The sequence below is a fragment of the Trichosurus vulpecula genome, chromosome 2 (genome assembly GCF_011100635.1).
Source record: "Trichosurus vulpecula isolate mTriVul1 chromosome 2, mTriVul1.pri, whole genome shotgun sequence".
NCBI classification, from domain to species: Eukaryota; Metazoa; Chordata; class Mammalia; order Diprotodontia; family Phalangeridae; genus Trichosurus; species Trichosurus vulpecula.
This window is the reverse complement of record NC_050574.1, coordinates 15,426,245-15,447,553: the sequence shown is the minus strand read 5'-3', so window position 1 is coordinate 15,447,553 and position 21,309 is coordinate 15,426,245. Positions and strand designations below refer to the sequence as shown.

The 21,309-nt window shown below is 42.6% G+C and overlaps 1 protein-coding gene across 1 annotated transcript; it reads left to right on the top strand.

Annotated features, from left to right (window-relative positions):
- The first annotated feature begins 196 nt into the window (after window positions 1-196).
- LOC118836273 (cytosolic phospholipase A2 gamma-like) lies at window positions 197-21,287 on the top strand. Its single transcript, XM_036743606.1, has 15 exons — window positions 197-211; window positions 494-540; window positions 786-897; window positions 1,360-1,496; window positions 2,233-2,431; window positions 2,970-3,081; window positions 8,095-8,250; window positions 8,684-8,737; window positions 8,863-8,925; window positions 12,033-12,140; window positions 13,062-13,199; window positions 13,749-13,844; window positions 14,901-15,055; window positions 15,321-15,498; window positions 21,130-21,287. Exons 1-15 carry the CDS (start codon window positions 197-199, stop codon window positions 21,285-21,287), a joined length of 1,728 nt encoding a protein of 575 aa, XP_036599501.1.
- The last annotated feature ends 22 nt before the right edge of the window (window positions 21,288-21,309 follow it).

Genomic DNA, 21,309 nt, shown 5'->3' with positions numbered 1-21,309 from the left:
AGCTGAAGCTGCTTTATCTTTGGCAAATAATTTCTGCTTTTAAAAGTTAGAGAGGGAGGGGGGTTGGAAAGAGAAAAGAAATGTACAGAAAGAAATGTACAAACACATACATATAGAGAGATAGAGATAGACCCTTGTACCCCTTTTTCTGGATTAGATCATCCTGTGATCAGTGGAGGTCATGAAGAAAGCAGGCATGGCTATACCCCAGGTACTATCCTAATTTCTGGGTCTACTTGGTATCACCCAGGTAACATCATATGTGGGTTTGAAAAGGGCACTTTGGGGCAGAGGAGTGAGGATGGAGATGAAGTGGTTGGAGATGTGAAATAGAGCCTTAAATGCTAAGGGGAGCTCTCAGGGGATGAGCCTGTAAGGAGGTGGGGATTCATGGCTCCATCTATGTGGACATTGGTGAGAGGGGTGGGCAGTGGGAGGCAGTCTTACTAATGGGCTTCTATGAAGGGCCTCTACTAGCCTCTGTCTTTTGCAGCAAGTTGCCTGCAGTGCCAAGAGCCACGCTGGTCCATGTGATGAAAGGTCAGAGGGGGGTCCCAGGTAGATGTGACACTCACTTGATATGGGGGTGGTTTGGTAAGAAGCAGAGAAGGTTTAGGGTCAGGTTGGTCCACAGGTGGCAGATTGGGAGCCTGGGCTAGAAACTGAGAAGATGGGGGCTTTAAGTCTGATGCTGGGAAGAAGTTCCAGAACTAGCCAGTCAACTCAGGGTGAAAGGCTTTAACCCAAGGAACTGGCTATAACAAACCTCTTAACATTCTGGCCAGTTCTCACATCAGTATCCGTGTTGGAATCTCAGAAGAAGAGAAGGCAGCAGTGAAAAATCGGAGTGAGTTGGTCTTGAAAGCGCTGAAGAACTTGGGCCTTAATGTCAAAAAGGTATGGGGCCATGGTCTGGGCAGAACCCAGGAGCATCTGGATGCTCTGCAGAAGGTTCCCTGAAGTGGATATTTGGGACTTGCCTGACTCTTCATTGAACTCAATTCCAGCCTTTGCCTCCTTCCATTTCCTGCTTTACTGATCCCTAACCCACCGTCTTTCCAGGGTGTGGACCCTGGTATCTTCCCTTCTGGTACCTTTATAGGTCCTCCTCTTTCCCAGCCTTAACCTTTTCCGTTCCTCCTTTCAATGGGAAGTCCATCACCCATTCTCCTCTTTTTTCCCAGGGTGTGAATCCTCACCTTCTTCCTACCTCCTAGAGTACACCTTTCTCTATCTCTTTCCCAGATGTGAAGCCTACCTACCATTCCTCTCCCCTGATATAACATTTCCCTCTCTCACATCCCTTCCCAGGTATGAACCCTAGTAAGCTACTTTCACTTCTTCTTCTACTGTGCCTAGGTCCCTGTTGTTTCTGTGCTGGTCTCTGGTGGGGGCCTGAGAGCTGCCATAGCCTGCCAAGGTGTGCTTAGTGAGCTGAGCCATGTGGGGCTCCTGGACAAGGTCACATATGTTGCAGGGGTGTCTGGCTCCACCTGGTAAGAACCTGTCAGTGTGTGTGCTGTGTCTGGGGAGGGAATCCAGAGCTCCACTGGGAGGAAGGGAACCTGGGTTCACAGCCAGGCTCTATACTCCACAAAATCTCACTCCACAAATCCCCTCCTGTCTCCTGATCACACTTGCTCTATGCATAATGTTGAGCCTACCACCCACTTGATATTGAAAGGGTTTCTGTGAGGACACAATGAATGACAAAAAAACTTGTTAAAATTGTAAAGGGTTTGAGAGGAGGAATGGGCTTTGTAGATGACAAAGTAGAATTACACTATAAAGCACTTTGGAAACTAACCAACTGTGTAAATAATACATTGGGTTAATAGTCAGTGGGTTTTCAGAGTGAAGGGCCATCTAGGCCTTTGTGAACTTCTAAGCACTTGGAAATCATAATAGAAGGGACGAAGAAAGGCAGCATTTGTTGAGGAACTATTGTGTGCAGTGTGCTAAGCAGTTTTATAAATGCTACCATATTGGATCCTGACAACAACCCTGGGAGGTAGATTCTATTATATTTTATAGTTGAGGAAACTGATGCAGGCAGAGGTGAAATCACTTGCCCAAGGTGCCATGGCCAGTAAGTATCTGAGGTTATATTTGAACTTGGGTCTTCTTGACTCCGGGGCTGGTACTCTGCACTAGGGAGCCCTCTTATGGCGTAAAGGCTTTGTAACTGGTCAGATCTTTCATCAACTAGGCAGATTCTTTTCTCATCCTTAGGTGCATGTCCTCCCTCTTCAGCCAGAGTGATCGGTGGAAAGACCTGAACAAGGCAGAAAATGAGTTCAGGCAGAGACTGCAGAATGGCCCCGGGGACATCTCTACTGTTGTGGATGGGCTCTGCAATGCTGCAGCAAGGGATGACTATTCTCTCACTGACTTATGGTTGTATTCTGTTGTCTACTGCCTTACAAGTGAAGTAAGCTCTCCATCAGGACCCAGGGGAGCTGAGAGCAGGGAGAGGTTTCATCTCAGGGTGAAGGAGTTCCCATTCTATCCCCCCATTTTGATGGCTGTCCCAGTCCAGGCCTCCTGCTTGCTGGGCTATCAACTAGTATTTATTGAACATCAACTATGTGCCAGATACTGTGCTAAGTGCTAGGTCTCTGTTGGGTGACCTCAAGATAACTTTTTGATGGTAACTGGGGGAGGGTCCCTTCCTGCCTGACCTTAGTCAAAAGAGTGCTAGATTTAGAGTCAGCAGACCTTAGTTCAAATTCAGTCTCTGTTGCTGATTCTCTCTGTGATCCTGGACAAATACATTCCTCTCCCTGGACCTGAGTTTCTTTAATTGAAAATTGATAAGGTTGAAGTAGCAATGGTGGTCTAGGGTCCTTTCCAGCTGCAAACTTTCTGAATTGGTAACCTCTTGGCACCTCCTTGCTCTAAGGGGGCCACAACTCCCTGAATGCTTTTCCGTTTCTCTGTATTGAATCTCTTCCTCTTAACCCTTTCAGTTTCTAAGTACCTGTCTGTCCCACGTGAGAGAGCAGTCTGGGATGGGGACTGTGCCATATCCAGTGTTTGCTGCCATTGATCATCACCTCAAGAAGAATGGAAGGGAGATAAGTGAGCCTTGCCCTGGTATTTCCCCTGGAGGAGATTTGGGGGGTAGTGGCAAGATATCTGTCCAGAAGACCTATTTTGGGTGGTGATGTCAGGATGTCAGGCTGTGTATGGCCAGGGTCACTCACTGCCTTAGAAAGGTCTCCATAGCCCATGGAGCTGAGATCTTTTTGAGGAAAAGTTCACAGAATTTCAGAGTTGGAGGGGATCTCAGTGACCACAGTCCAACCTGAACCAGAACAAGAATCCCCACTTCACCATTCCTACTCAGTGGGTACTCAACTCCTTTCCATATCCTCTACAATCCAGCAACATTAACCTGTTTGCTGTTCCTTGAGTATGATGTTCGATCTTTCTACTCCTTGCTCCTAGCTGTCCTTTGTGCTTGGAACACTCTCCCTCTTCATCTCTACAGCCTAGTTTCTCTGATTTCCTTCATTCAATTCCATCTCCACATTTTAACGGAGACCCTTCTCAGCACTCCTTACCCCAACAAAGACAGTACCTTTCCCTCTGAAATCACCTTCCATCTACTCTGTATGTATCTAATTAATTTCATATTGTTTCTACCGCTGGGGACATCATTAGGAGACCTTGCTACAGTCTGCATGAAAGTAACAAAATACTGAACTAGGGTGGTAGGTTTGTCAGTGAAGAGAAGGGGACCCATACTGGTGATGTTGTGAAAGTAGAAGTGAAAAGAATTGGTAACATATTGGATGTATGGGGTGAGTGGGAAGGAGGAATTGAGGATGGCCATTAATGCTGATTTATTGGAAGGATGATGGTGTATTTGACAGTCATAGGAAAGTGCAGAAGATGGGAGGGTTTGAGGAGAATGGTAACAAGTTCTGTTTTAGATTTGTTGAGTTTGAGATGCATATGGAATGTCCAATTTGAGATTCCTCTAAGTCAGTTGGTGATACAGAGTCAGGAGAGAGATTATGGCTGGATATAAAGATCTGGGGGTCAGCCATGTAGAGGTAATAGTTGCACTCATGAGAGTTGATAAGATTACCAAGGAAGATGATATAGAGGTAAAAGAGAAGAGGGCTTAGGACAGAGCCTGGGGGAATGCCCATGATGGACATGCATGTTTTCCTGATGATCCGGCAAGGACTGGAGAAGAGTGGTTAGATGGATTGGATGAGATGAATCAGTATCACAAAACCTGCAGAGGAGAGATTATCTAAGAGGTAATCAGCAGTGTCAAAGGTCCCCACTGAGTCATCTTTCTCATGGCTCAGCCTCCCCACCTTCTTCAACCAGCCCTCATGTGACATGGACTCAAGTGGGTTTGCCATTTTGGCTGCCTTTCTCTGGACTCTACGGATTATCACTGTAATTCCTTTACTGTGAACCTCAGATCTAAACACCATCTTTCAGATGACGTATGTACTGAGGCATGATACAGTGGGACTATTGCTTTATTCCTGAAAATATACTCCTCAATGTCACTCAAGTAGCATCAGTTTTGGGGGTTTCTCTATTACATGACTGATTCATATTGAGTTTGCTAACACCTAAAACACTCACATCTTTGTTAGACAAACTGCTGTCCTATAAAGCATGCCTCCCACTCATCTTGTGCTTGAGAAGTTGCCTTTTGGATTTCAAGTATATGATGTTGGATCTCTCCTGAATTTCATCTTAGATTTAGCCCAGTACTTTAGGAGGTAGCCTGCTCAAAATTTCGGGGATCCTGACTTGGTTGTCTGTTGTGCCGACTGACTGTCCCTCCCAGGTTCTTGTTGTTTGCAAATTAGATGAGCAGGCCATCTATGCCTTTTTTCAAGTAGTTGATAGAAATGTCAAAATAGCACAGAGACAAGTACAGATCCCTGGGGGACTTCCCTGGAGACCTCATTTCAAGATAACATTGAATCATAAATTGCACTTTGAATCTGCCCGCACATATGATAAAATCATAAACTATATTGTCATCCAGGGCACATATCTCCATCTTTTCTCCAAGAATACTTTGTGAAGTGATTTGCTAAAGTCTAGGCAAACTTATGTAACACATTGGTTTAATAACCCTGAGGTTAGTTCAGCATGACCTGTTCTTGGTAAAGTTATACCTCCTCGTCATCACTGCTTCCCTCTTTCAATCTCTTAGCTATTACTAACATTAGCATGATTGTTATTGTCGTTCTCCTCCTCCTCCTCTTCCTCCCATCATCTCTATTAATCTATCTAGCATTTCCCCCAGAATCAAAGTTGAGTTCTCTGGACTATATCTACTTTACAGCTTATTCCTTGCATCCTGCCTCCCCTTTTAAAATAAATCCTTCTCTAGTCCTGTGGCCCTACTCTCATTCTCTGCAGTCTTTAAGAGATCACTAAGAGGGCCTCAGCCATCCCATCCAGCAGTTTTTTCATGGTGTTCACTTACTACCTCTTTACATATGTTGAATATCAACACTCTGTTAGACATTTCCATTTTGTCTTTTATAGTGCAAAAATGGTTTTTTTTGGAGACAATATAGGAAGAAAACAAATGGGCAATCTCTTCTCTCTCTCTCATCGACTGTCATTGTACTACACACTCCTAGCCAGCTCCCTACCACTTTTTTGATTTTCATTTTCCTCCAACATAACTTCCAATTTCATTTTTCTTTCATCTGTAGGCTCCCTTGCCAATCTCTGTTCATTCTGAACTTTGACATTCCTGAAAAATTCTTACAGTCTGTTCCATGACCTTCCATTCACCTTCTGTTGCATGTCTCTGTTTCTATCTGTCATAAATATATTTTACAAAACTAGGTACACTGGTGAGTACTTTGTGCATCTGTCGTGGTCTCTTCCAATTGTTTTTGTGATTCCTCCTCATCAAAATTGTTTCTTTTTATCTTTAGAATTTCATCCCTGAAGTCAATTGCTATGATTTATTTATATATAATTACCCCCAAATAAAGAGTTTTTTCCCATGGATTTTTGCCTTCTCTGGACCTCTGGGTGTCTCAATTGCTTTTCTTTATTATAGCTACTGTCTTTGGTGTCTAGCTTAGAGAATCTATCTGCACACACAGAGACACAGACACAGACACAAACATATATGCATAGATAGATAAACGGAAAGCTACACAGTCAGGTTTATCCCTCCCCCATCCTTTTCTGTGGAGAGCCTTTTTGATTATATTTATCGGATACTGGGAAAAACATCCCTCTTTGCTTTTATTAGGTATATTTTTTCCGCAGCCAGTAGCCAGACATTCCTACATTAATTCATGGTCCAGCAATCCCAGTTTCATTCTCACATATCAACTTTGTCAGTTGTTCATTTCTCAGATCTTTTTTTTTTGGTCTTTGGTACCACTTGTCAATAGACAGGAGGGAGAAAAACATCCTATGTGTCCCTGTGGTCTTTAAATTGGTTTCCCCCACAACACTTTGCGTTCTTTGGCTATACTTTTTTAGATTTCATCTGGTGATAGTATTTATGATTGCATTGCTGGAAGTTGGTGTCAGTTATCCATTTTTCACAAATCTTGATAAGTTTTCTTTTATGCATCAGATACAGGTAGTAAGAAGACAACTGACTTTTCTATTTTCATGAGGTCAACAAACAGCTGGTTGAGTAAGCCTCAGTGGAGAGATACTGAATGCCTCTACTCTTTGGTATTTTCCCCTAATCATTACTGAGGGATCTCACCTGACAGATTTTGTGGATCTACCTTAACATTTCTCAGAGAATATACAGCTGCTTCCTCACCAAATGTACATTTAGTTCCCTCCTCTTCTCAGCTTTGCTTTTGTGGTTTCAAATGTATAATGGCACCTGTTCTCTTCCTCATCTTTGTGACATTCTTCCATTCTCCATCTTCCTTACACAGGTCAAATTTCTCTTCTGCTTCTTCATATCTTTCTTAAACTTTTATTTTCACACCGAAGCCACACTTCTACTTTTAAAAGAATAATTTCATTTTCCCTCTTATGTGAACCTCTTTATTACTGCATCATGTTTTGTTCTGAGTATCATGGTTTAAAAGGGACATTGATAGGTTGATTGGTGAAGGGTCTCAAATTCATGACATGTGAGGATAACTTGAGAAACTTGGGAATGCTTAGCCTGAAGAAGAGAAGACTTGGGGGGTACATGACAGGTGGGTTCAGCTACATGGATGGTTGTCCTGTGGAGGAGGAGTTAGCTTTGTTCTGCTTCATCTTCAATGGCAGTGGGGGGAATTAACAAAGAGGCTGGTTTTGCCTTAATATCTTGAAAACTCCCACACCATTTGAAGTGTTTAAAAGTAGAGTTGCCTCCCTCCTGTCATGGCACCTTTCTTGATGGACCTCCTGCTGAGGAGGCACCTTCCTTGGTGGTGTCTCTGCTGAGGTGGTGCCTTCCTTCACCTTAGAGGTATTCCTGCAGATGCTTCATGGCCACTTAGCAGGTATGTGAGGGAATTAGGGTTAGCCTGACTTGTTATTGCATTCTATAGGTGCTGAGGTCCCTTCCAGCTCTCACAGTTTGTCATGTTGTTATTCTTCTCTCCTGAGAGGGAGAGCAGCCTGCATTTTGAACATAGGAAGCAGTCACTTGACAGTGGTAGAAAGATAATCATCACATATTCATTGTAGTCATTACAAAAAGTTTCCCATTCTCCAAGCTTGTTAAGATCCTCAGCCTGTTTTAAAAACATTACTTTTTGGTGTTTATAACTTGTATTCTAAGTGCCTTATTAAGTGAACAATGGGGCGATCCTGACTGACCAATCTGGTTTTCTCCCGCTGAGTTTGGTCCAGTCTTCTTTCCTGATTAGGTTCAACTAGTTGGTGCCAGGGAGTCACTAGGAAGAGACTTGTATACTGAGTAGATCTCTCTGGAAAAAGTAGATGATACAGAACCTGAAGTGGGAACATGTCTTAGTGTGAACGTAGTGGTGTGAGTCTATCCCTGAGGCAACTCCAGACCATAGAGTGAATTTTTCTGGGTGTAAATCTTATCGTGTTGTGACTCCTACCCTGGTGTAAAACCTGCTCACCAAAGCCACAGTTTTGTTTTCTTCCCAGATGCCTGGTTTGAATTCACTCCTGATTGGGCTGGCTACTCTACACTTGACCAGTCAACGCCTGGTGCTTATGTCTCTACCACTCATTGTGGGAGCAAATTTGAGGAAGGGAAGTTAATCCAAGAAAAACCTGAAAGGGATTTCTCCTACCTGCAAGGTAAGGACAGAATCTATCCTCCAACAAGAGACAGAACAACATGAGGTTGTGCCTCCTTCAAGGTTACTCTTATGCTCTTTGACATCCAATTAGAAAACTGGTTCCCAGAGATTCCTCACCTTTGAGGTTCCATGAGAGAGTGGAAATAGCTTGAAAAGTCTCTGCATAACTGCATGAGATTACTTCCTGATGTGAACCCCAGTATGAAACCTTGTTAACACTTCATGTAATTTGGTACCCAGATGTGTAATACTCTTTACTTCCCTGTCCCTATTGTTAACTTGGATGTCTGTACCCTTGACTAATCTGAAAGGGGAGAGGCAGGGCTAATGGACAGAGCATGTTCCTTTGGTACTTAGAGATACACTGTGCCAAATGAGGTCCCAGCCTCTAATTCCTTTCTGTGATATTCTCCTCCTCTTCTTCTCTACAGCGTTATGTGGCAGTGCTCTGGCTGACAAAGATGTTATTAAAGAAAAAATCAAAGGTAGGTGTGAGAAATAGGTTTTCACCAGGGCTCAGAGAAGGAGGGAAGGGGAAGAAACTGGGATTTGGGGCCAGGATGGGCCTTTCTCTTAACCCCTAATGGAAGAATCTCCACTCTCTTTGTAGAGTTCATGGAATTTATCTTCCATCCAGAAACCCAGGAAAAAATGCTCTTTACTGATCCTGAAGGTAAAGACCTTTGGATACTCTCATTCCTTAGGGTGGGATTGGCCCAGGGTATCAAGGACCAGATTTCTTTTTGAGATAATCAAGGTTAAGTGATTTGCCCAGGGTGACACAGCTAGTAAGTGTTTGAGGCCAGATTTGAAATCAGGTCTTCCTGAGTACAGGGCTGGTGCTCTATCCACTGTGCCACATAGCTGCCCCAAGGATCAGTTTTTAAAAGTTCACATTGCGTGATTATGCCCACATAAATATACTCATCTTGTTTGAAACTTTTGTGAGCTGGATTATGTGGACTGGAATCAGTGGCTCTTGAATTGTACTTGACAGCCCTACCCTTGTACTCAGTAGGAGCCATGCTCCCTAACTATGTTCATTGTTTCATCCCTTTGAGATTTAGTAGGTCAACTTGTGAAATGATCTTAGGAAAACCCAGTCAATTCCCCTTGGTTTTTAGAGGACCAGGGCAAAAAAGGTACCATTGTCCCTTAAACATGAATCATTCACTAAAGAATAAGGGAAAATGAAACCATGACATTTACTTAGTAATAGCCAGACGCAGGAATAATGGAAAAGTTACAGTCTACCCACAAGCCTGGATCACACTCCCAGTAAGTCACACAGTGCCCCAAGGGAGGGGAAATGGAGAGGGGAGTGGACTCACACTTTCTGAAATTAAGCAGTAAGTCAAATAAGTAAAGAAACCCATGTACCTGGGGCAACAAATGACTCTGGAATAGTCTTCAGAATATTTGATCTCTTTAGTATGCACCATGCACCATTTGGTGGTCAAAATCATTTTTTAGCTAATTGCTCTCCAGTTGAGCAAAGCCACTTGACTGCTACTCTTTGGTTACTGAAACAATGTTAAGTTCTTTATAGCATATAGCTGCCAGTGGCAAGGCATTCATAAAGTGTTAGGCTCTTTTAGCAAGATGTAATATATACTCTTTTGGCAAAAGCAGTTCCACTGAGTCTCGAACGAGTGTAGCTAATCAGGTCTGTTCTCTATGAGCTATGAGAAGTTCTTCCTTTTTTGAGATACAAAGGGCAGTAAAGAATAACACAGGTGCCCCTGAAAGGTTTCCTGTCTCACAAGTGGCACTTACTGCCAATGAGCCTAACAACCCTTTCCATAGAGGGAGGATTCTGATGTTCTCCAACCACCTTCAAACACCTACAGAGCTCTTCTCCCATTAAACAGCTACTGACTTCAGCTGCAAAGCCTACCTGTCAGTCCTGCTCAGTCCATCAGCTTCTGTATCCTGTGTTTTGTCAGGTGCTTCTCTCTATGCCTTCTCTTTCCAGCCTCTGACTCCTCCTGTGCTCGGCTTCTCCTATCCTATTTTCTATATCTTCTGGTTTTCTCTATATAATTTATAGTGCTTCAGATTGTTCCATACATCCTAAAAGGTATTGGATTGATAATTTCTATTTAAATCTTCAAATTGTTTACATAATCATATGTTAATGAGTGGATAGACCACAATGCCCTGCAGTTTTCCCTACCTCTGTCGATCTGTCTTCAATCAGGCCCTGTTGATAAGTTTATGTGAGAGGCAATTTTTTCTCAACTCCACAGGACAGCTGTATCTCTCCTCAAACATTCTTTTTTCAGGGTTGAGTTTCTTCTCAAGTCAATTTTTTCATTATCTTTGACATGCATACTCTTTTTTTATTCCCTTAAGCAACTAAAAAGGTCACATAACAAAGGTATAGCACTTCACACTCACAACACTTAGAGTGATTCACCATGAAAGCATTGAACTTGGGGTTGCTGTTGGGACATTAATCTATTGGAGAGTTAGAGATTCACTAGAATTTATGAGTCTTCTACAATTGTCTCAAGACTCACAGTGACCCCATTGTTTAGATGCCCATCTTGCCTGAAATTTTCATGAGCTAGATTATGTGGAAAGAATTCAATGGTTCTTGAATTATGCCTGACAACATGACACCTTGTGCTCAGTGGGAGCCATACTGCTGAACTATGGTCTTTGTGTCATCCCTTTGAGATTCAATACATCAATTTGTGAAATATTTTAAGGATATTCCGGTCAGCTTCCCTTGATGTATAGATGAGAAATGCCAAGGCAAACACACTTTGGTGTTACTAAACAGGCCAACTCCCTTGCCTTTGCATTTGCACTTTCTGAAAACCATGCTGACTATGACCTTGGGCATGGTGTTCTCGGCAACTCCCTAGAACTTTAAATTGCTGAGAAAGTGACATCCTGCATTGGTGGAGGGAGTTTTCCTCTCCTGCGTATTCTCTATATCAAGAAAATTACAAATTTATATATGTACTGGTGGTCTCCTCTGGGACAATGTAAACTTCTCGACAGTAAGGATTCCTTTATTCTTTGTATTTATAACCCAGTACCTAGCACGTAGTAGACTCTTAATATATGCTAGCTTGCTTGAATGGTTGATTTCAAATACTTGAAGACAGCCAACATAAACATTCTTCTGTTTTGTTCTTTTTCTTACTACTTGAGGAAAGGAAAGAGAATTGGGTTGTGACATAGCATTTCACTCCCCCATCTTTCTGATTTAAAAAATAGTAATAATAGCCATAGTTATCACTCCTATATTCGTAGTGCTGTAAGGCCTACAAATCACTCTCCCCAACAGAACTTGGGGAAATAGATCATGCAGTCATCTTCCTCATTTTAGAGATGAAGAAACTGAGGCGGGTCAGAGAAGGAAGTGACTTGATTACTGTTGCGCAAGTGAGAACAATGATTCAAATTTGGTTCATGGGGCTCTTTCCATGAAATCTGCTGTTATCCAGAAAGGGAGATTTTAGATGACTCTGGAGAAGAATTTACTTGTAGGATGGCCAATTTAGGTGACCAAAGGAGGTCATGGATTACTGTTCTCTAAGTAGCTTGGTGTTGGTACATCTTCTGAGAATGGCTTAAGGTCTAGAATTATTGACTTCTCCTAGGATCTTCAAGCTTGGACCAGTAGGCATCTACCTGCGAATAGAGAAGTTCCTCTAGGTCTCCTACTTGAAGAGAGGATTCTCCACCTCTCAGCCACCTCTGTTGAGCCCCTGGAGCTGAGTCAGAAAGAAGGGATATTATTGATGTTGTGACTTTTCTTATCAGAAGTTACTTTGACGAACATCCTGGAAGAACTATTCAACTTGGTTTACACCTTCAAGACGCATGGAGACTGTCTGCTCATCCTGGAAAATCTAAAGCATATAATGACAGGTAGGAAGGGATGGTGGGAGTTCCTGCAAGGTGTTCAGTACCATGGAGACAGTCCCTCTTTGAGCAGAATCTCATAATATGTCAAAACTAGAATGACTCTTAGACTGATCTTGCAGAAAAGGCACATGTGGGATTTGTTTTAGATCCAACAAAGAGTTAGGGACAGAGCTGGGAGATGAACCAGGGTCTTCTGACTTCAAATCTAGACTTCTTGCTACTGCACAACAAGGGATTAATCCTGAAGTGTGTGTGTGTGGGGTGTGGTTTAGGCACAGTCTTGCCCTTGGAGGATCCTGTAGTCTGAGGGAAGAGCCATACCTGTGCCACTGAGGCAGTCCTGGCCTGACATTCTAGACCTTACTTCAGAGGGCTCCCAGTTTAAGGGAAGAGATTTGGCACCTGACTGAGATAGAAAACTCAGTTCTGACTGCATGCCACTGTAATGCTCTGTAGTGACACAGCCTTACACCAGTGAGATGTGGTAAGGGGAGAAAGGAAGAGGGGAGCATGGGGGTAGGAAGGATTGCAGCAGGGCTAAGTATAGATAAGAGAAGCTGACAGTATAGGCACAGAAGCAGAGAGAGGGAATAATTTTTCAGTTTTGTTCTCAAAACTCTTGAGGACTACCCAAAAAACCTCAGGTGCTATGTCCTCCTAAAATATTTGACAAAATTTCCTGGGTGAAGATCCTCTGTGAGGCCTGGAGTGAGCTGGCCAAGGTGCTGACATATCCAGTCAGGGCACATCATGATGTACCTGAAGCCCAGAAGGATGTGTATATTGTTTTCCACTCTTCTTGTCTTGACTTCCTCTAGACTAGTTGAATTCCTGGGCAAAGGGCTATGACACAGAGCCACTCAGTCAGGGCATTTGGAGCCCACAGAGGGGGTAGATACTGATGCATCTTCTTTTTGGCCACAGGGGAGAAAGATTTTTCTGAGGCTTTAGCATGGATTAATGAGATGATTGACTCCTGGGGCAAGTCCTCTCAAGATGATCAAGAAAAACTCATTAAGGACTTTCTGAGAAAATCCTCGATGGAAGTTTTGGAGGGACTGAGTGAGTGAAATTTGAAAACTTCCCTGCAGCTGCAGTTTACCTTCTGGGTGGGGGTGGCATACCTGTCCTCTCTAATGTTAGTTGGCCAATGCCTTCCCTGGAAGCAGCTGAAGACAGTTTGGAGTGGGATGCAATCAGGCAAAATTCTGCAGGGTTTCATAGCTCAAGGACCATCTGAGAATATTCTTCCAAATCCCTTTTCTTTATGGTCATGGAACTGAGGCTCAGAGAAGGGCAAGGTTGACCCAAGGTCCAATTCTCAGACTAGGATATCCCAGGATCATAGAATTTAGAGCTACAAGGGATCATAGAGTTGAGCTAATCCACCCTCTTATTTTATGGAGAGAACAGCTGAGGTCCAAAGACTATATAAATAGTTTGGGCAATGTCACATAGTCAGTAAGCATCAGAGCCAGGTTTCAAACTCAGATCTCAGGGCTCTCTTTTCTCCGCTTTTTCTATACAACTTATCTGGCTTTTTGGTCCTTGTGTTTTCTAACACTGGACTTATTTCATAGACTTCTTTCATTCTGATTTCTCTTCCTCTAGGCAATGTCCCAAGTTTCAGAAGATTTTTACATAAGACCATCTGGCGTCTCTTATTATGGAAATGGGGAACAACAAACAACTTTCTGTATAAGTATGGTAAGGACTTTTTAGGATCAAAATATTTGAGTAGGTCACCCTTATCGAATCAAGATTTTGGCAGCTACACAGCATTTCTGGGAAGTGGTTGCCCCCTTTCTGCTTGAAGACCTTCAGTGAAAGTGATAGCATCCCAAGACGGCCCATTCTATGTTGGGAGAAGTATCTATGTTAGGCTGTGTCATATCAACATGCATTTAATAAGCACTTGCCATATGCCTGGCACTGTGCTAGGCATTGGTGATACGAGGAAAGGTAAAAACTCCAGTTCTTGTCTTCCAGGAGTTTGCAGTTCAATGGTGAAGACAACATGTAAACAAGTATGTGCAAACAAGATAGAGACAGGACGGATTGGAAGAAATCAAGAGTGGGAAGTCATTAATATTAAGAGGGACCAAGAAAGGCTTCTTTCAGAAAGTGAGATAGCTTAGACTTGAAGGAAATGAAGGAAGCCAGCAGGTACAAGTGAGGAGGAAGAGTGTTACAGGCATGGGGGACAATCAATAAAAATGGCCAGAGTTACTTGATGGAGTGACACATTGGGAAGTTTTTGCTCATATCTAGGTGAAATTTGCTTTCATAATATTTTCCCTTCTCCAGTTTTCCTGGTTCAGCTTCCTGGGGCCAGGCAGAACAATTAAATCAGTCTTTCCCACATCCACCATTCACATATTTGTAGACAGAATATCTTGCTGTACCCATTCTCCCTTTTTCTCATCCCACCATAGGTCATCCTTAGAGCCCTTTTGGCATAGGGGAACAGAAAAAAGTCAGAAAGTAGAGGAAGAAAGCAGGGGTGGGAAGTGTGAAGGGGATTTTGAGGGGGGTCCCGCAGAATGCCTTCTTATTAGTGAATAGAAGAAAACGTGTCTCTGGTTGATGGTGGGTGAGGCCACAGGTAGCCATAAGAATGAATAGACTCACCTCTCTGAGGTTTTGTTGCTTTCTAGGCTATAGCTCATGTGATCCTGAATCAGGAATGGGTTGGACCAGCTCCATCTCTGAGATTCTGTAATTTCTTGAGAGAATTTCTCTTCTTTTTAAACCCTCCTCCAGGACACATTAAAGACAAGACTCTCACAGAAAAGGAAAATATACATTTGATTGACGCTGGCTTGGCTATCAACTCTGCCTATCCCCTAGTCCTGCCCCCAGTGCGGAACACCGACATCATCCTGTCCTTTGACTTCAGTGCAGGGGATCCATTTGAGGTAGCAGGAAGGGAGTATTCCCCTCTCAAAGACTCTGGTTGGGGCAATCAACCAAGAAAGAGACCTTGCTTGTGATATGAGACCTCAGTCCTAATCCCCAAATCATGGTATACCCCTCATTCAGTCCTTTTCTCTCTCTGATTGGCTTCACTTTCCCTCTCCAGAAAGTGTCATTTTGGGAGAAGGCTTAAAAGTCTCTAGAGATGCTCTAAGCTATGGAGCACTCAGGTGGTAGCTACAATGGGTCTGTGTCCTCTCTCCTCAGACAATCAAGGCCACAGAAAAGTACTGCAAAGCTGGCAATATCCCCTTCCCTCCTGTGGATGACTCTAAGCTTGACCAAGATGCCAAGCATCCCTGTGACTTGTACATCTTTGAAGGGGAGAAGGTGCCTGTGGTCATGCACTTCCCACTTTTCAATAAAGTGAATTGTGGCAGCGAAGGTATGGGTTTGGGCTGCATAGCCACTGATGTGCCTTGCACTGGATTGGTGGAGGTGGGTTAAAGAGCACTGTGGTACTGGGTTCAAAGGGCTTCCTTTCACCTGGAATGTTCACTGTGGGGTTGCAAGCATGAGCTTTGGTGAGGGTTGTTTATCTGCTGAAAGGTACCCTAAGTTATGATCGCTGCTTCTTTGTAGTCCCCCTTACTTTGGTCCTGCCAGAAATGAGACAATGCAGCAGCCAGTGTTATAGGGGCATAAGTGCCAGCCATCTGGGTGGTCGTGGTGGTAGAGGGATTTGAGACTTGTATAGATTCCCTAGGCAAAGTAGCTTGGGTGAAAGGGCTTGTGTTGAGCTCAGTCTGGTCCAGGAGGTATTCATCCTCTTCCACAGATGTGTCAAGTACAAGGCATGTTCCCAGGGCTAGTTTGTGGATGTTTGCTTTGGCTCTTGGGTTGTACCTGATCCCACAAAAGCCTAGCCCCAACTGCTAGACAAGGCATTGGAATCTTTAGAACTGTACATGAAGTTTGACTTTCTGAGACCTTTCAAAAGCTATTGTCACCCATGGGCACATCCTTTAGCCTGACAAGCAGTCACTGGTGCCTGGTGTTTTTGTAATCCTGAACCCAAGTACTCCTAACATGGAGGATGTTGGTGGATGAGGAGAATCTTTTTTGTGCTTAGAGAAACAGAGGCAGAGGTAACAGAAATAGAGAATCAAGCCACAAACAACGTGTTGCCAACCCATGTTTGAGCAGAGTAAAGAGTTGTGATGGGGCCCCCTCTCCACACTTTGAATTCTCAGTGTTAGTATGTTTTAGAAGCATTCATGACTCCACCTCTTTTCTGATCTAGCCAGGTTTTCCAGCCGTTTTTGCCATTACCAGCTAGGTTTGCACCAGTGTCTGTCTTAGAGCTATTGGCTATCCTCTTTAGAAACCAGGAGAATTTAGTGTGAGATGGGGTAAGGGACACTCTCAGGATGCTAGTGCTTCTGGCCTATTAGGTCCATGTCTAAGAAGCAGCACAGCAGTGCCTGGCTTAGTTTCTTTGAGTCCTCTTTGATCATGAGTAAGGTGGAGAAGAACTAATTCATATGTTGAAATTTCACACTATCCAAGGGTTATGAGTCAAGTCAAGTCAACCAGCATTTACTACGTGGATACAATAATGAGGCCTGTGGTCAGCTAGGTGGCGGCTGCTCATTTCAGGGGAGGGAAGAAAATGGGGACGAAGTTAGGAAGGTCCCGTCCCAGCCTTGTTCACACCAGTTTCCCAGGTTTGCCCATGGATCGCATTCAGCTATGTGGGCTAGAGTTAATATTGTGACATGACCCTAGGTGCCCTCAGCAGCAGCCTGCAGGTCTCCCCTTGCTTGGAGGCTTGCTGAGTTATCAGAAATAACTGGCAGCATTAGTTCCATTTTCTAATTTAGTGAACCTGATAAACATTCAGTGCCCAATCCAGTACCCAACAGTGTCACCAGCTAAAGGTCAGAATAACTGCAGTCCCAATGGGCTGTTCCCTCCCCAGTGAGTTGTACCGCCTATGGTCATTGTAAGAGATTTCACAGGCTGTCTGAATATTCTGAAGTTGGTAACTAGTTACCATATTAGCAAATTCTCCGTGACTTTGTAGTATTAACACAGTGGGTTACAATCTCTGGACTAGCTCCCCTCTATGTTCGTTAAAATCTTGCTAAATCTCTCCAAAACTTTTAGCTGTTTTTCTCTTACTAACTGCTCAGCCCAACCCCCTTCTCATTCCCAAATGACACATCACGGACTTGCATCACACTAAGTGAAATATGGATGGGACGAATTTATGACAGCAAAATTTCAGGCTTTCTAACATCCCACTTTTCATAGTTCAAAGATTTAGAACTGAGAGGGATGTCAGAAGCCATGTAATTACTATCTTACAAATGAGGAAACTGAGACCCTGAGCATTTAAGTGACTTGCCTAAGGACAAACAGATTGTAAATAGCAGAGGCAGGGGTCTGAACCCAGGTTTTATGAGACTATGAATCCAGCACAATTTTCCACTATTGATTGCAGGAATTTACCATTTTTTAAAAAAAAATCAATCAATTAATTTTTAGTTTTCAACATTCGCTTTTATAAGATTTTGAATTCTAAATTTTCCCCTCCTCCCCCTACTGCCCCCATCTGTGAGATGGTGTGCAATCTGATACAGGCTATACATGTACACGCATGTTAAAAATATTTCCCCATTAGTCATGTTGTGAAAGAAGAATCAGAACGAATGGGAAACACCATGAAAAAAACCCCAAAAACAAAAAGAGAAAAGAGTGTGCTTCGATCTGCATTCAGACTCCATAGTTCCTTCTCTGGATGTGGATAGCATTTACCACCATGAGTCTTTTGGAATTAAATTGACTTAGATCATTGCATTGCTGACAAGAGCTAAGTCTATCAAAGTCAGTCATCACATAATATTGCTGTTATTGGGTACAAAATTCTCCTGGTTCTACTCACTTCACTAGCACCAACTCATGCAATTCTTTCCAGGTTTTTCTGAAATCTGCCTGCTCATAATTTCCCATGGAACTAAATAGTACACCATTACATTCATAAACCACAACTTGTCCAGCCATTCCGCAGTTGATGGTCATCCCCTCAATTTCCAGTTCTTGGCCATCGCAAAAAAGCTGCCATAAATGTATTTGTACACATGGGTTCTTTTCTCTTTTTTATGATCTCTTTGGGATACAGACACAGAAGTGGTATTGCTGGATCAAAGGGTATGTACAGGTTTATAGCCCTCTGGGCATATTTCCAAATTGTTCTCCAGAATGGTTGGGTCAGTTCACAACTCCACCAATAACGCATTAGTGTTCCAATTTCCCCACATCTTCTCCAATATTTATCACTTCTCCTGTTTTGTCATGTTAGCCAATCTGATAGGTGTGGTATGGTAGCTCAAAATTGGTTTAATTTTTATTTCTCTTATCAATAATAATTTAGAGCATTTTTTCATATGACTAAAGATAGCTTTAATTTCTTCATCTGAAAAATGCCTGTTCATATCCTTTGACCATTTGTCATGTGGGGAATGACTTGTATTCTTATTAATTTGACTCATTTTTCTATATATTTTAGAGATGAGGCCTTTATCAGAGACACTGGTTGTAAAAATCATTTCTCTTTCTATTTCCTTTCTAATCTTGATCGCATTGGCTTTGTTTTTTCAAGACCTTTTTAATTTAATGCAATGAAAATTATGTATTTTGAATTTCATAATTACTCTATCTCTTGTTTGGTCATAAATTCTTCCCTTTTCCATGGATCTGACAGGTAAACTCTTCCTTGCTTTCCTACTTTGCTTATAGTATCACCCTTTATGTCTAAATCACGTACCCCTTTTAACCTTATCTTGGTATACAGTGTAAGATGTTGGTCTATGCCTCATTTCTGCTATACTATTTTCCAGTTTTCCCAGAAGTTTTTGGCAAATAGTGAGTTCTTACTGCAGAAGCTGGAGTCTTTGGGATTATCAAACAGTAGATTACTATAGTCAATCACTGCTGCATCTTGTGTACCTAACATTTTCCACTGATCCACCACTATTTCTTAGCCAGCACCAAGTAGTTCTGTTGATTTCTGCTTTTTCCTACAGTTTTAGAGCTGCTATGGCTAGGCCATTTCTTTTTATTAATTGCCTTGATATTCTGGACCTTTTGTTCTTCCAGATGAATTTTATTATTCTTTTTTCTAGCTCTATAAAATAATTTTTTGGTAGTTTGGTTCCTGGGTTTGTCTTGGCAGTATATTCCCAAATATTTTATATTGTCTACAGTCACTTTCAACGGAATTTCTCTTTCTATTTCTTGCTGCTGGGCTTTGTTAATAATATATAGAAATGCCAATGATTGTTATGCCAATTGTTAATTATTTCAAGCAGTTTTTTCATTGATTCTCTAGGATTCTCTAAGTATGCCATTAAAGTATACAATTTTGAATTAGAATTCTGACATGTTTTCAAATTGCCCACAGTGTCTCCCCCACTAGGGTACTTGCCACAGCCTTATCCTAATTCACACCAAGGAACTAATACTTATGGTATTCAGGTTTAGAATTATTAGATGCCTCCCCCACTTCTCTGGTAGTAGTCTCATGTCAGAGACATCCTCTCTTGACTTTCAGTTGCTGTTACATGGACTCAGTCAATAGTCATCAGGTTTTTAGTCATAGCTGCTGATATAACAATTTTAGAAATGGTGCTTTAATAACAATAGCTAGCACTTACCTAGTGCTTTAAATTTTGCAAAGCACTTTCTATATTTTATCTCATTTAGTCTTCACAACAACCTGTGATGCAGGGGCTCTTATTATCCCAATTTTATAGATGAGGAAACTGGGGCAGATGGAGGTCAAGTAACTTGTCCAGGATTACACAGCTAGTAAGTGTCTGAGGCAGGATTTGAATTCAGGTACCACATTCTTTCCAACTGTGCCACCTAGTAAATAAAGAAGCATTTACTATCTGCCAGGCACTGTGCTAAGCAGCTGGGATACAAAAAAAGACAAAAGATAGTTCTTGCTTTCAAGGAGCTCACCGTCTGATAGGGGGACAACATGCAAATAGCTATATACAAACAAGCCATAGACAAGATAAATTGGAGATATTCAATTAAGAGAAGCCCCTAGAATTAAGGGTAGTCAGGAATCTGCTGCGTGTAGAAGTGTGGTTTTATCTGGGACATGATGGTAGCTAGTGAAACTACGAGGCAGAGATGAAGGAAAGAATTCCAAGAATTAGATTTATAGCCAGTGAAAATGCATGGAATTGGGAGATGGAGTGTCTTGTGTCCCAGGAACAGCAAAGAGGCCAATGTCACTGGATGAGGAATATGTCTTTATGTTTGTGTGTGTGTGTGTGGATAAAGTGTAAGAAGACTGGAAAGGTGGGAGGTGGTAGGTCATGAAGGGCCTTGAATGCCAGACAGAGGATTTTATGTCTGTTCCTATAGGTGCTAGGGTGCCACTGGAGTTTATTGAATGGGGAAGGATGGTGTGACAAGGTCAAAGCTCTGCTTTAGGAAAATCACTGGTGGTTGAATGGAGGATGAATTGGAGGGAGGCAGGACTTGAGACAGGCAGAGCCAGCAGTGGCCTGTTGTAGTAGTCCTGCTGTGATTTGATGTGGGCCTGCCACACGTGGTGGTAGTGTTAGAGAAGGGAGCATATTTGGGAGATGTTACAAAAGTGAAATTAATAGGCTTTGTCTACTGATTGAAAACAGGGGATGGATGGTCAAAGGAATTAAGTATTTGTAAGTAAAAAGACTTTGGGAGGCATCTTCACTCTCATCAAATATATGAAGGGTAGGAAATATTAAGGCGTTCTTTTTCTTGTGTCACCGAGGGCTTTTGATTTGAGGTTGGATGATCACTTGTTAAAGATATCAGAGGACAGAATTCTGTACAAGTATGTGAGAGGAGAGTCCCTCTGAGGTCCTTTCATGCTCTGAGATTCTGTGGCCACCTGTTCTTAGAGGTGCTTTGATGTTAAGCCTCCAGAAGCAACTCTTTTGTAATGAGGAGGGCATGGTCCAGAAAGGGCTGTTTGGTAACATCCTGGTTTCTCTGTCTTTCTCTGTCTTAGAGGTCATTAAGCAGAGACATAAGACATATGAGACGTTCCGCTTCACAAAGTATTCTGATGAAGAGGTGTGCCAACTCCTGGAGGATTCGAAGGCAAATGTCAGAAACAACAAGGATGCTATCTACGAAAAGATCTGTAAACGGGCAGAGGCTCCTTAGGAAGCAGCCTCACTAACTTCTT

Coding starts and splice junctions, on each gene's coding strand:
- LOC118836273 (XM_036743606.1), top strand. Junction 2,432..2,969: donor TCTACTGCCTTACAAGTGAA/GTAAGCTCTCCA, acceptor TAACCCTTTCAG/TTTCTAAGTACCTGTCTGTC. Junction 13,845..14,900: donor CAACTTTCTGTATAAGTATG/GTAAGGACTTTT, acceptor ACCCTCCTCCAG/GACACATTAAAGACAAGACT.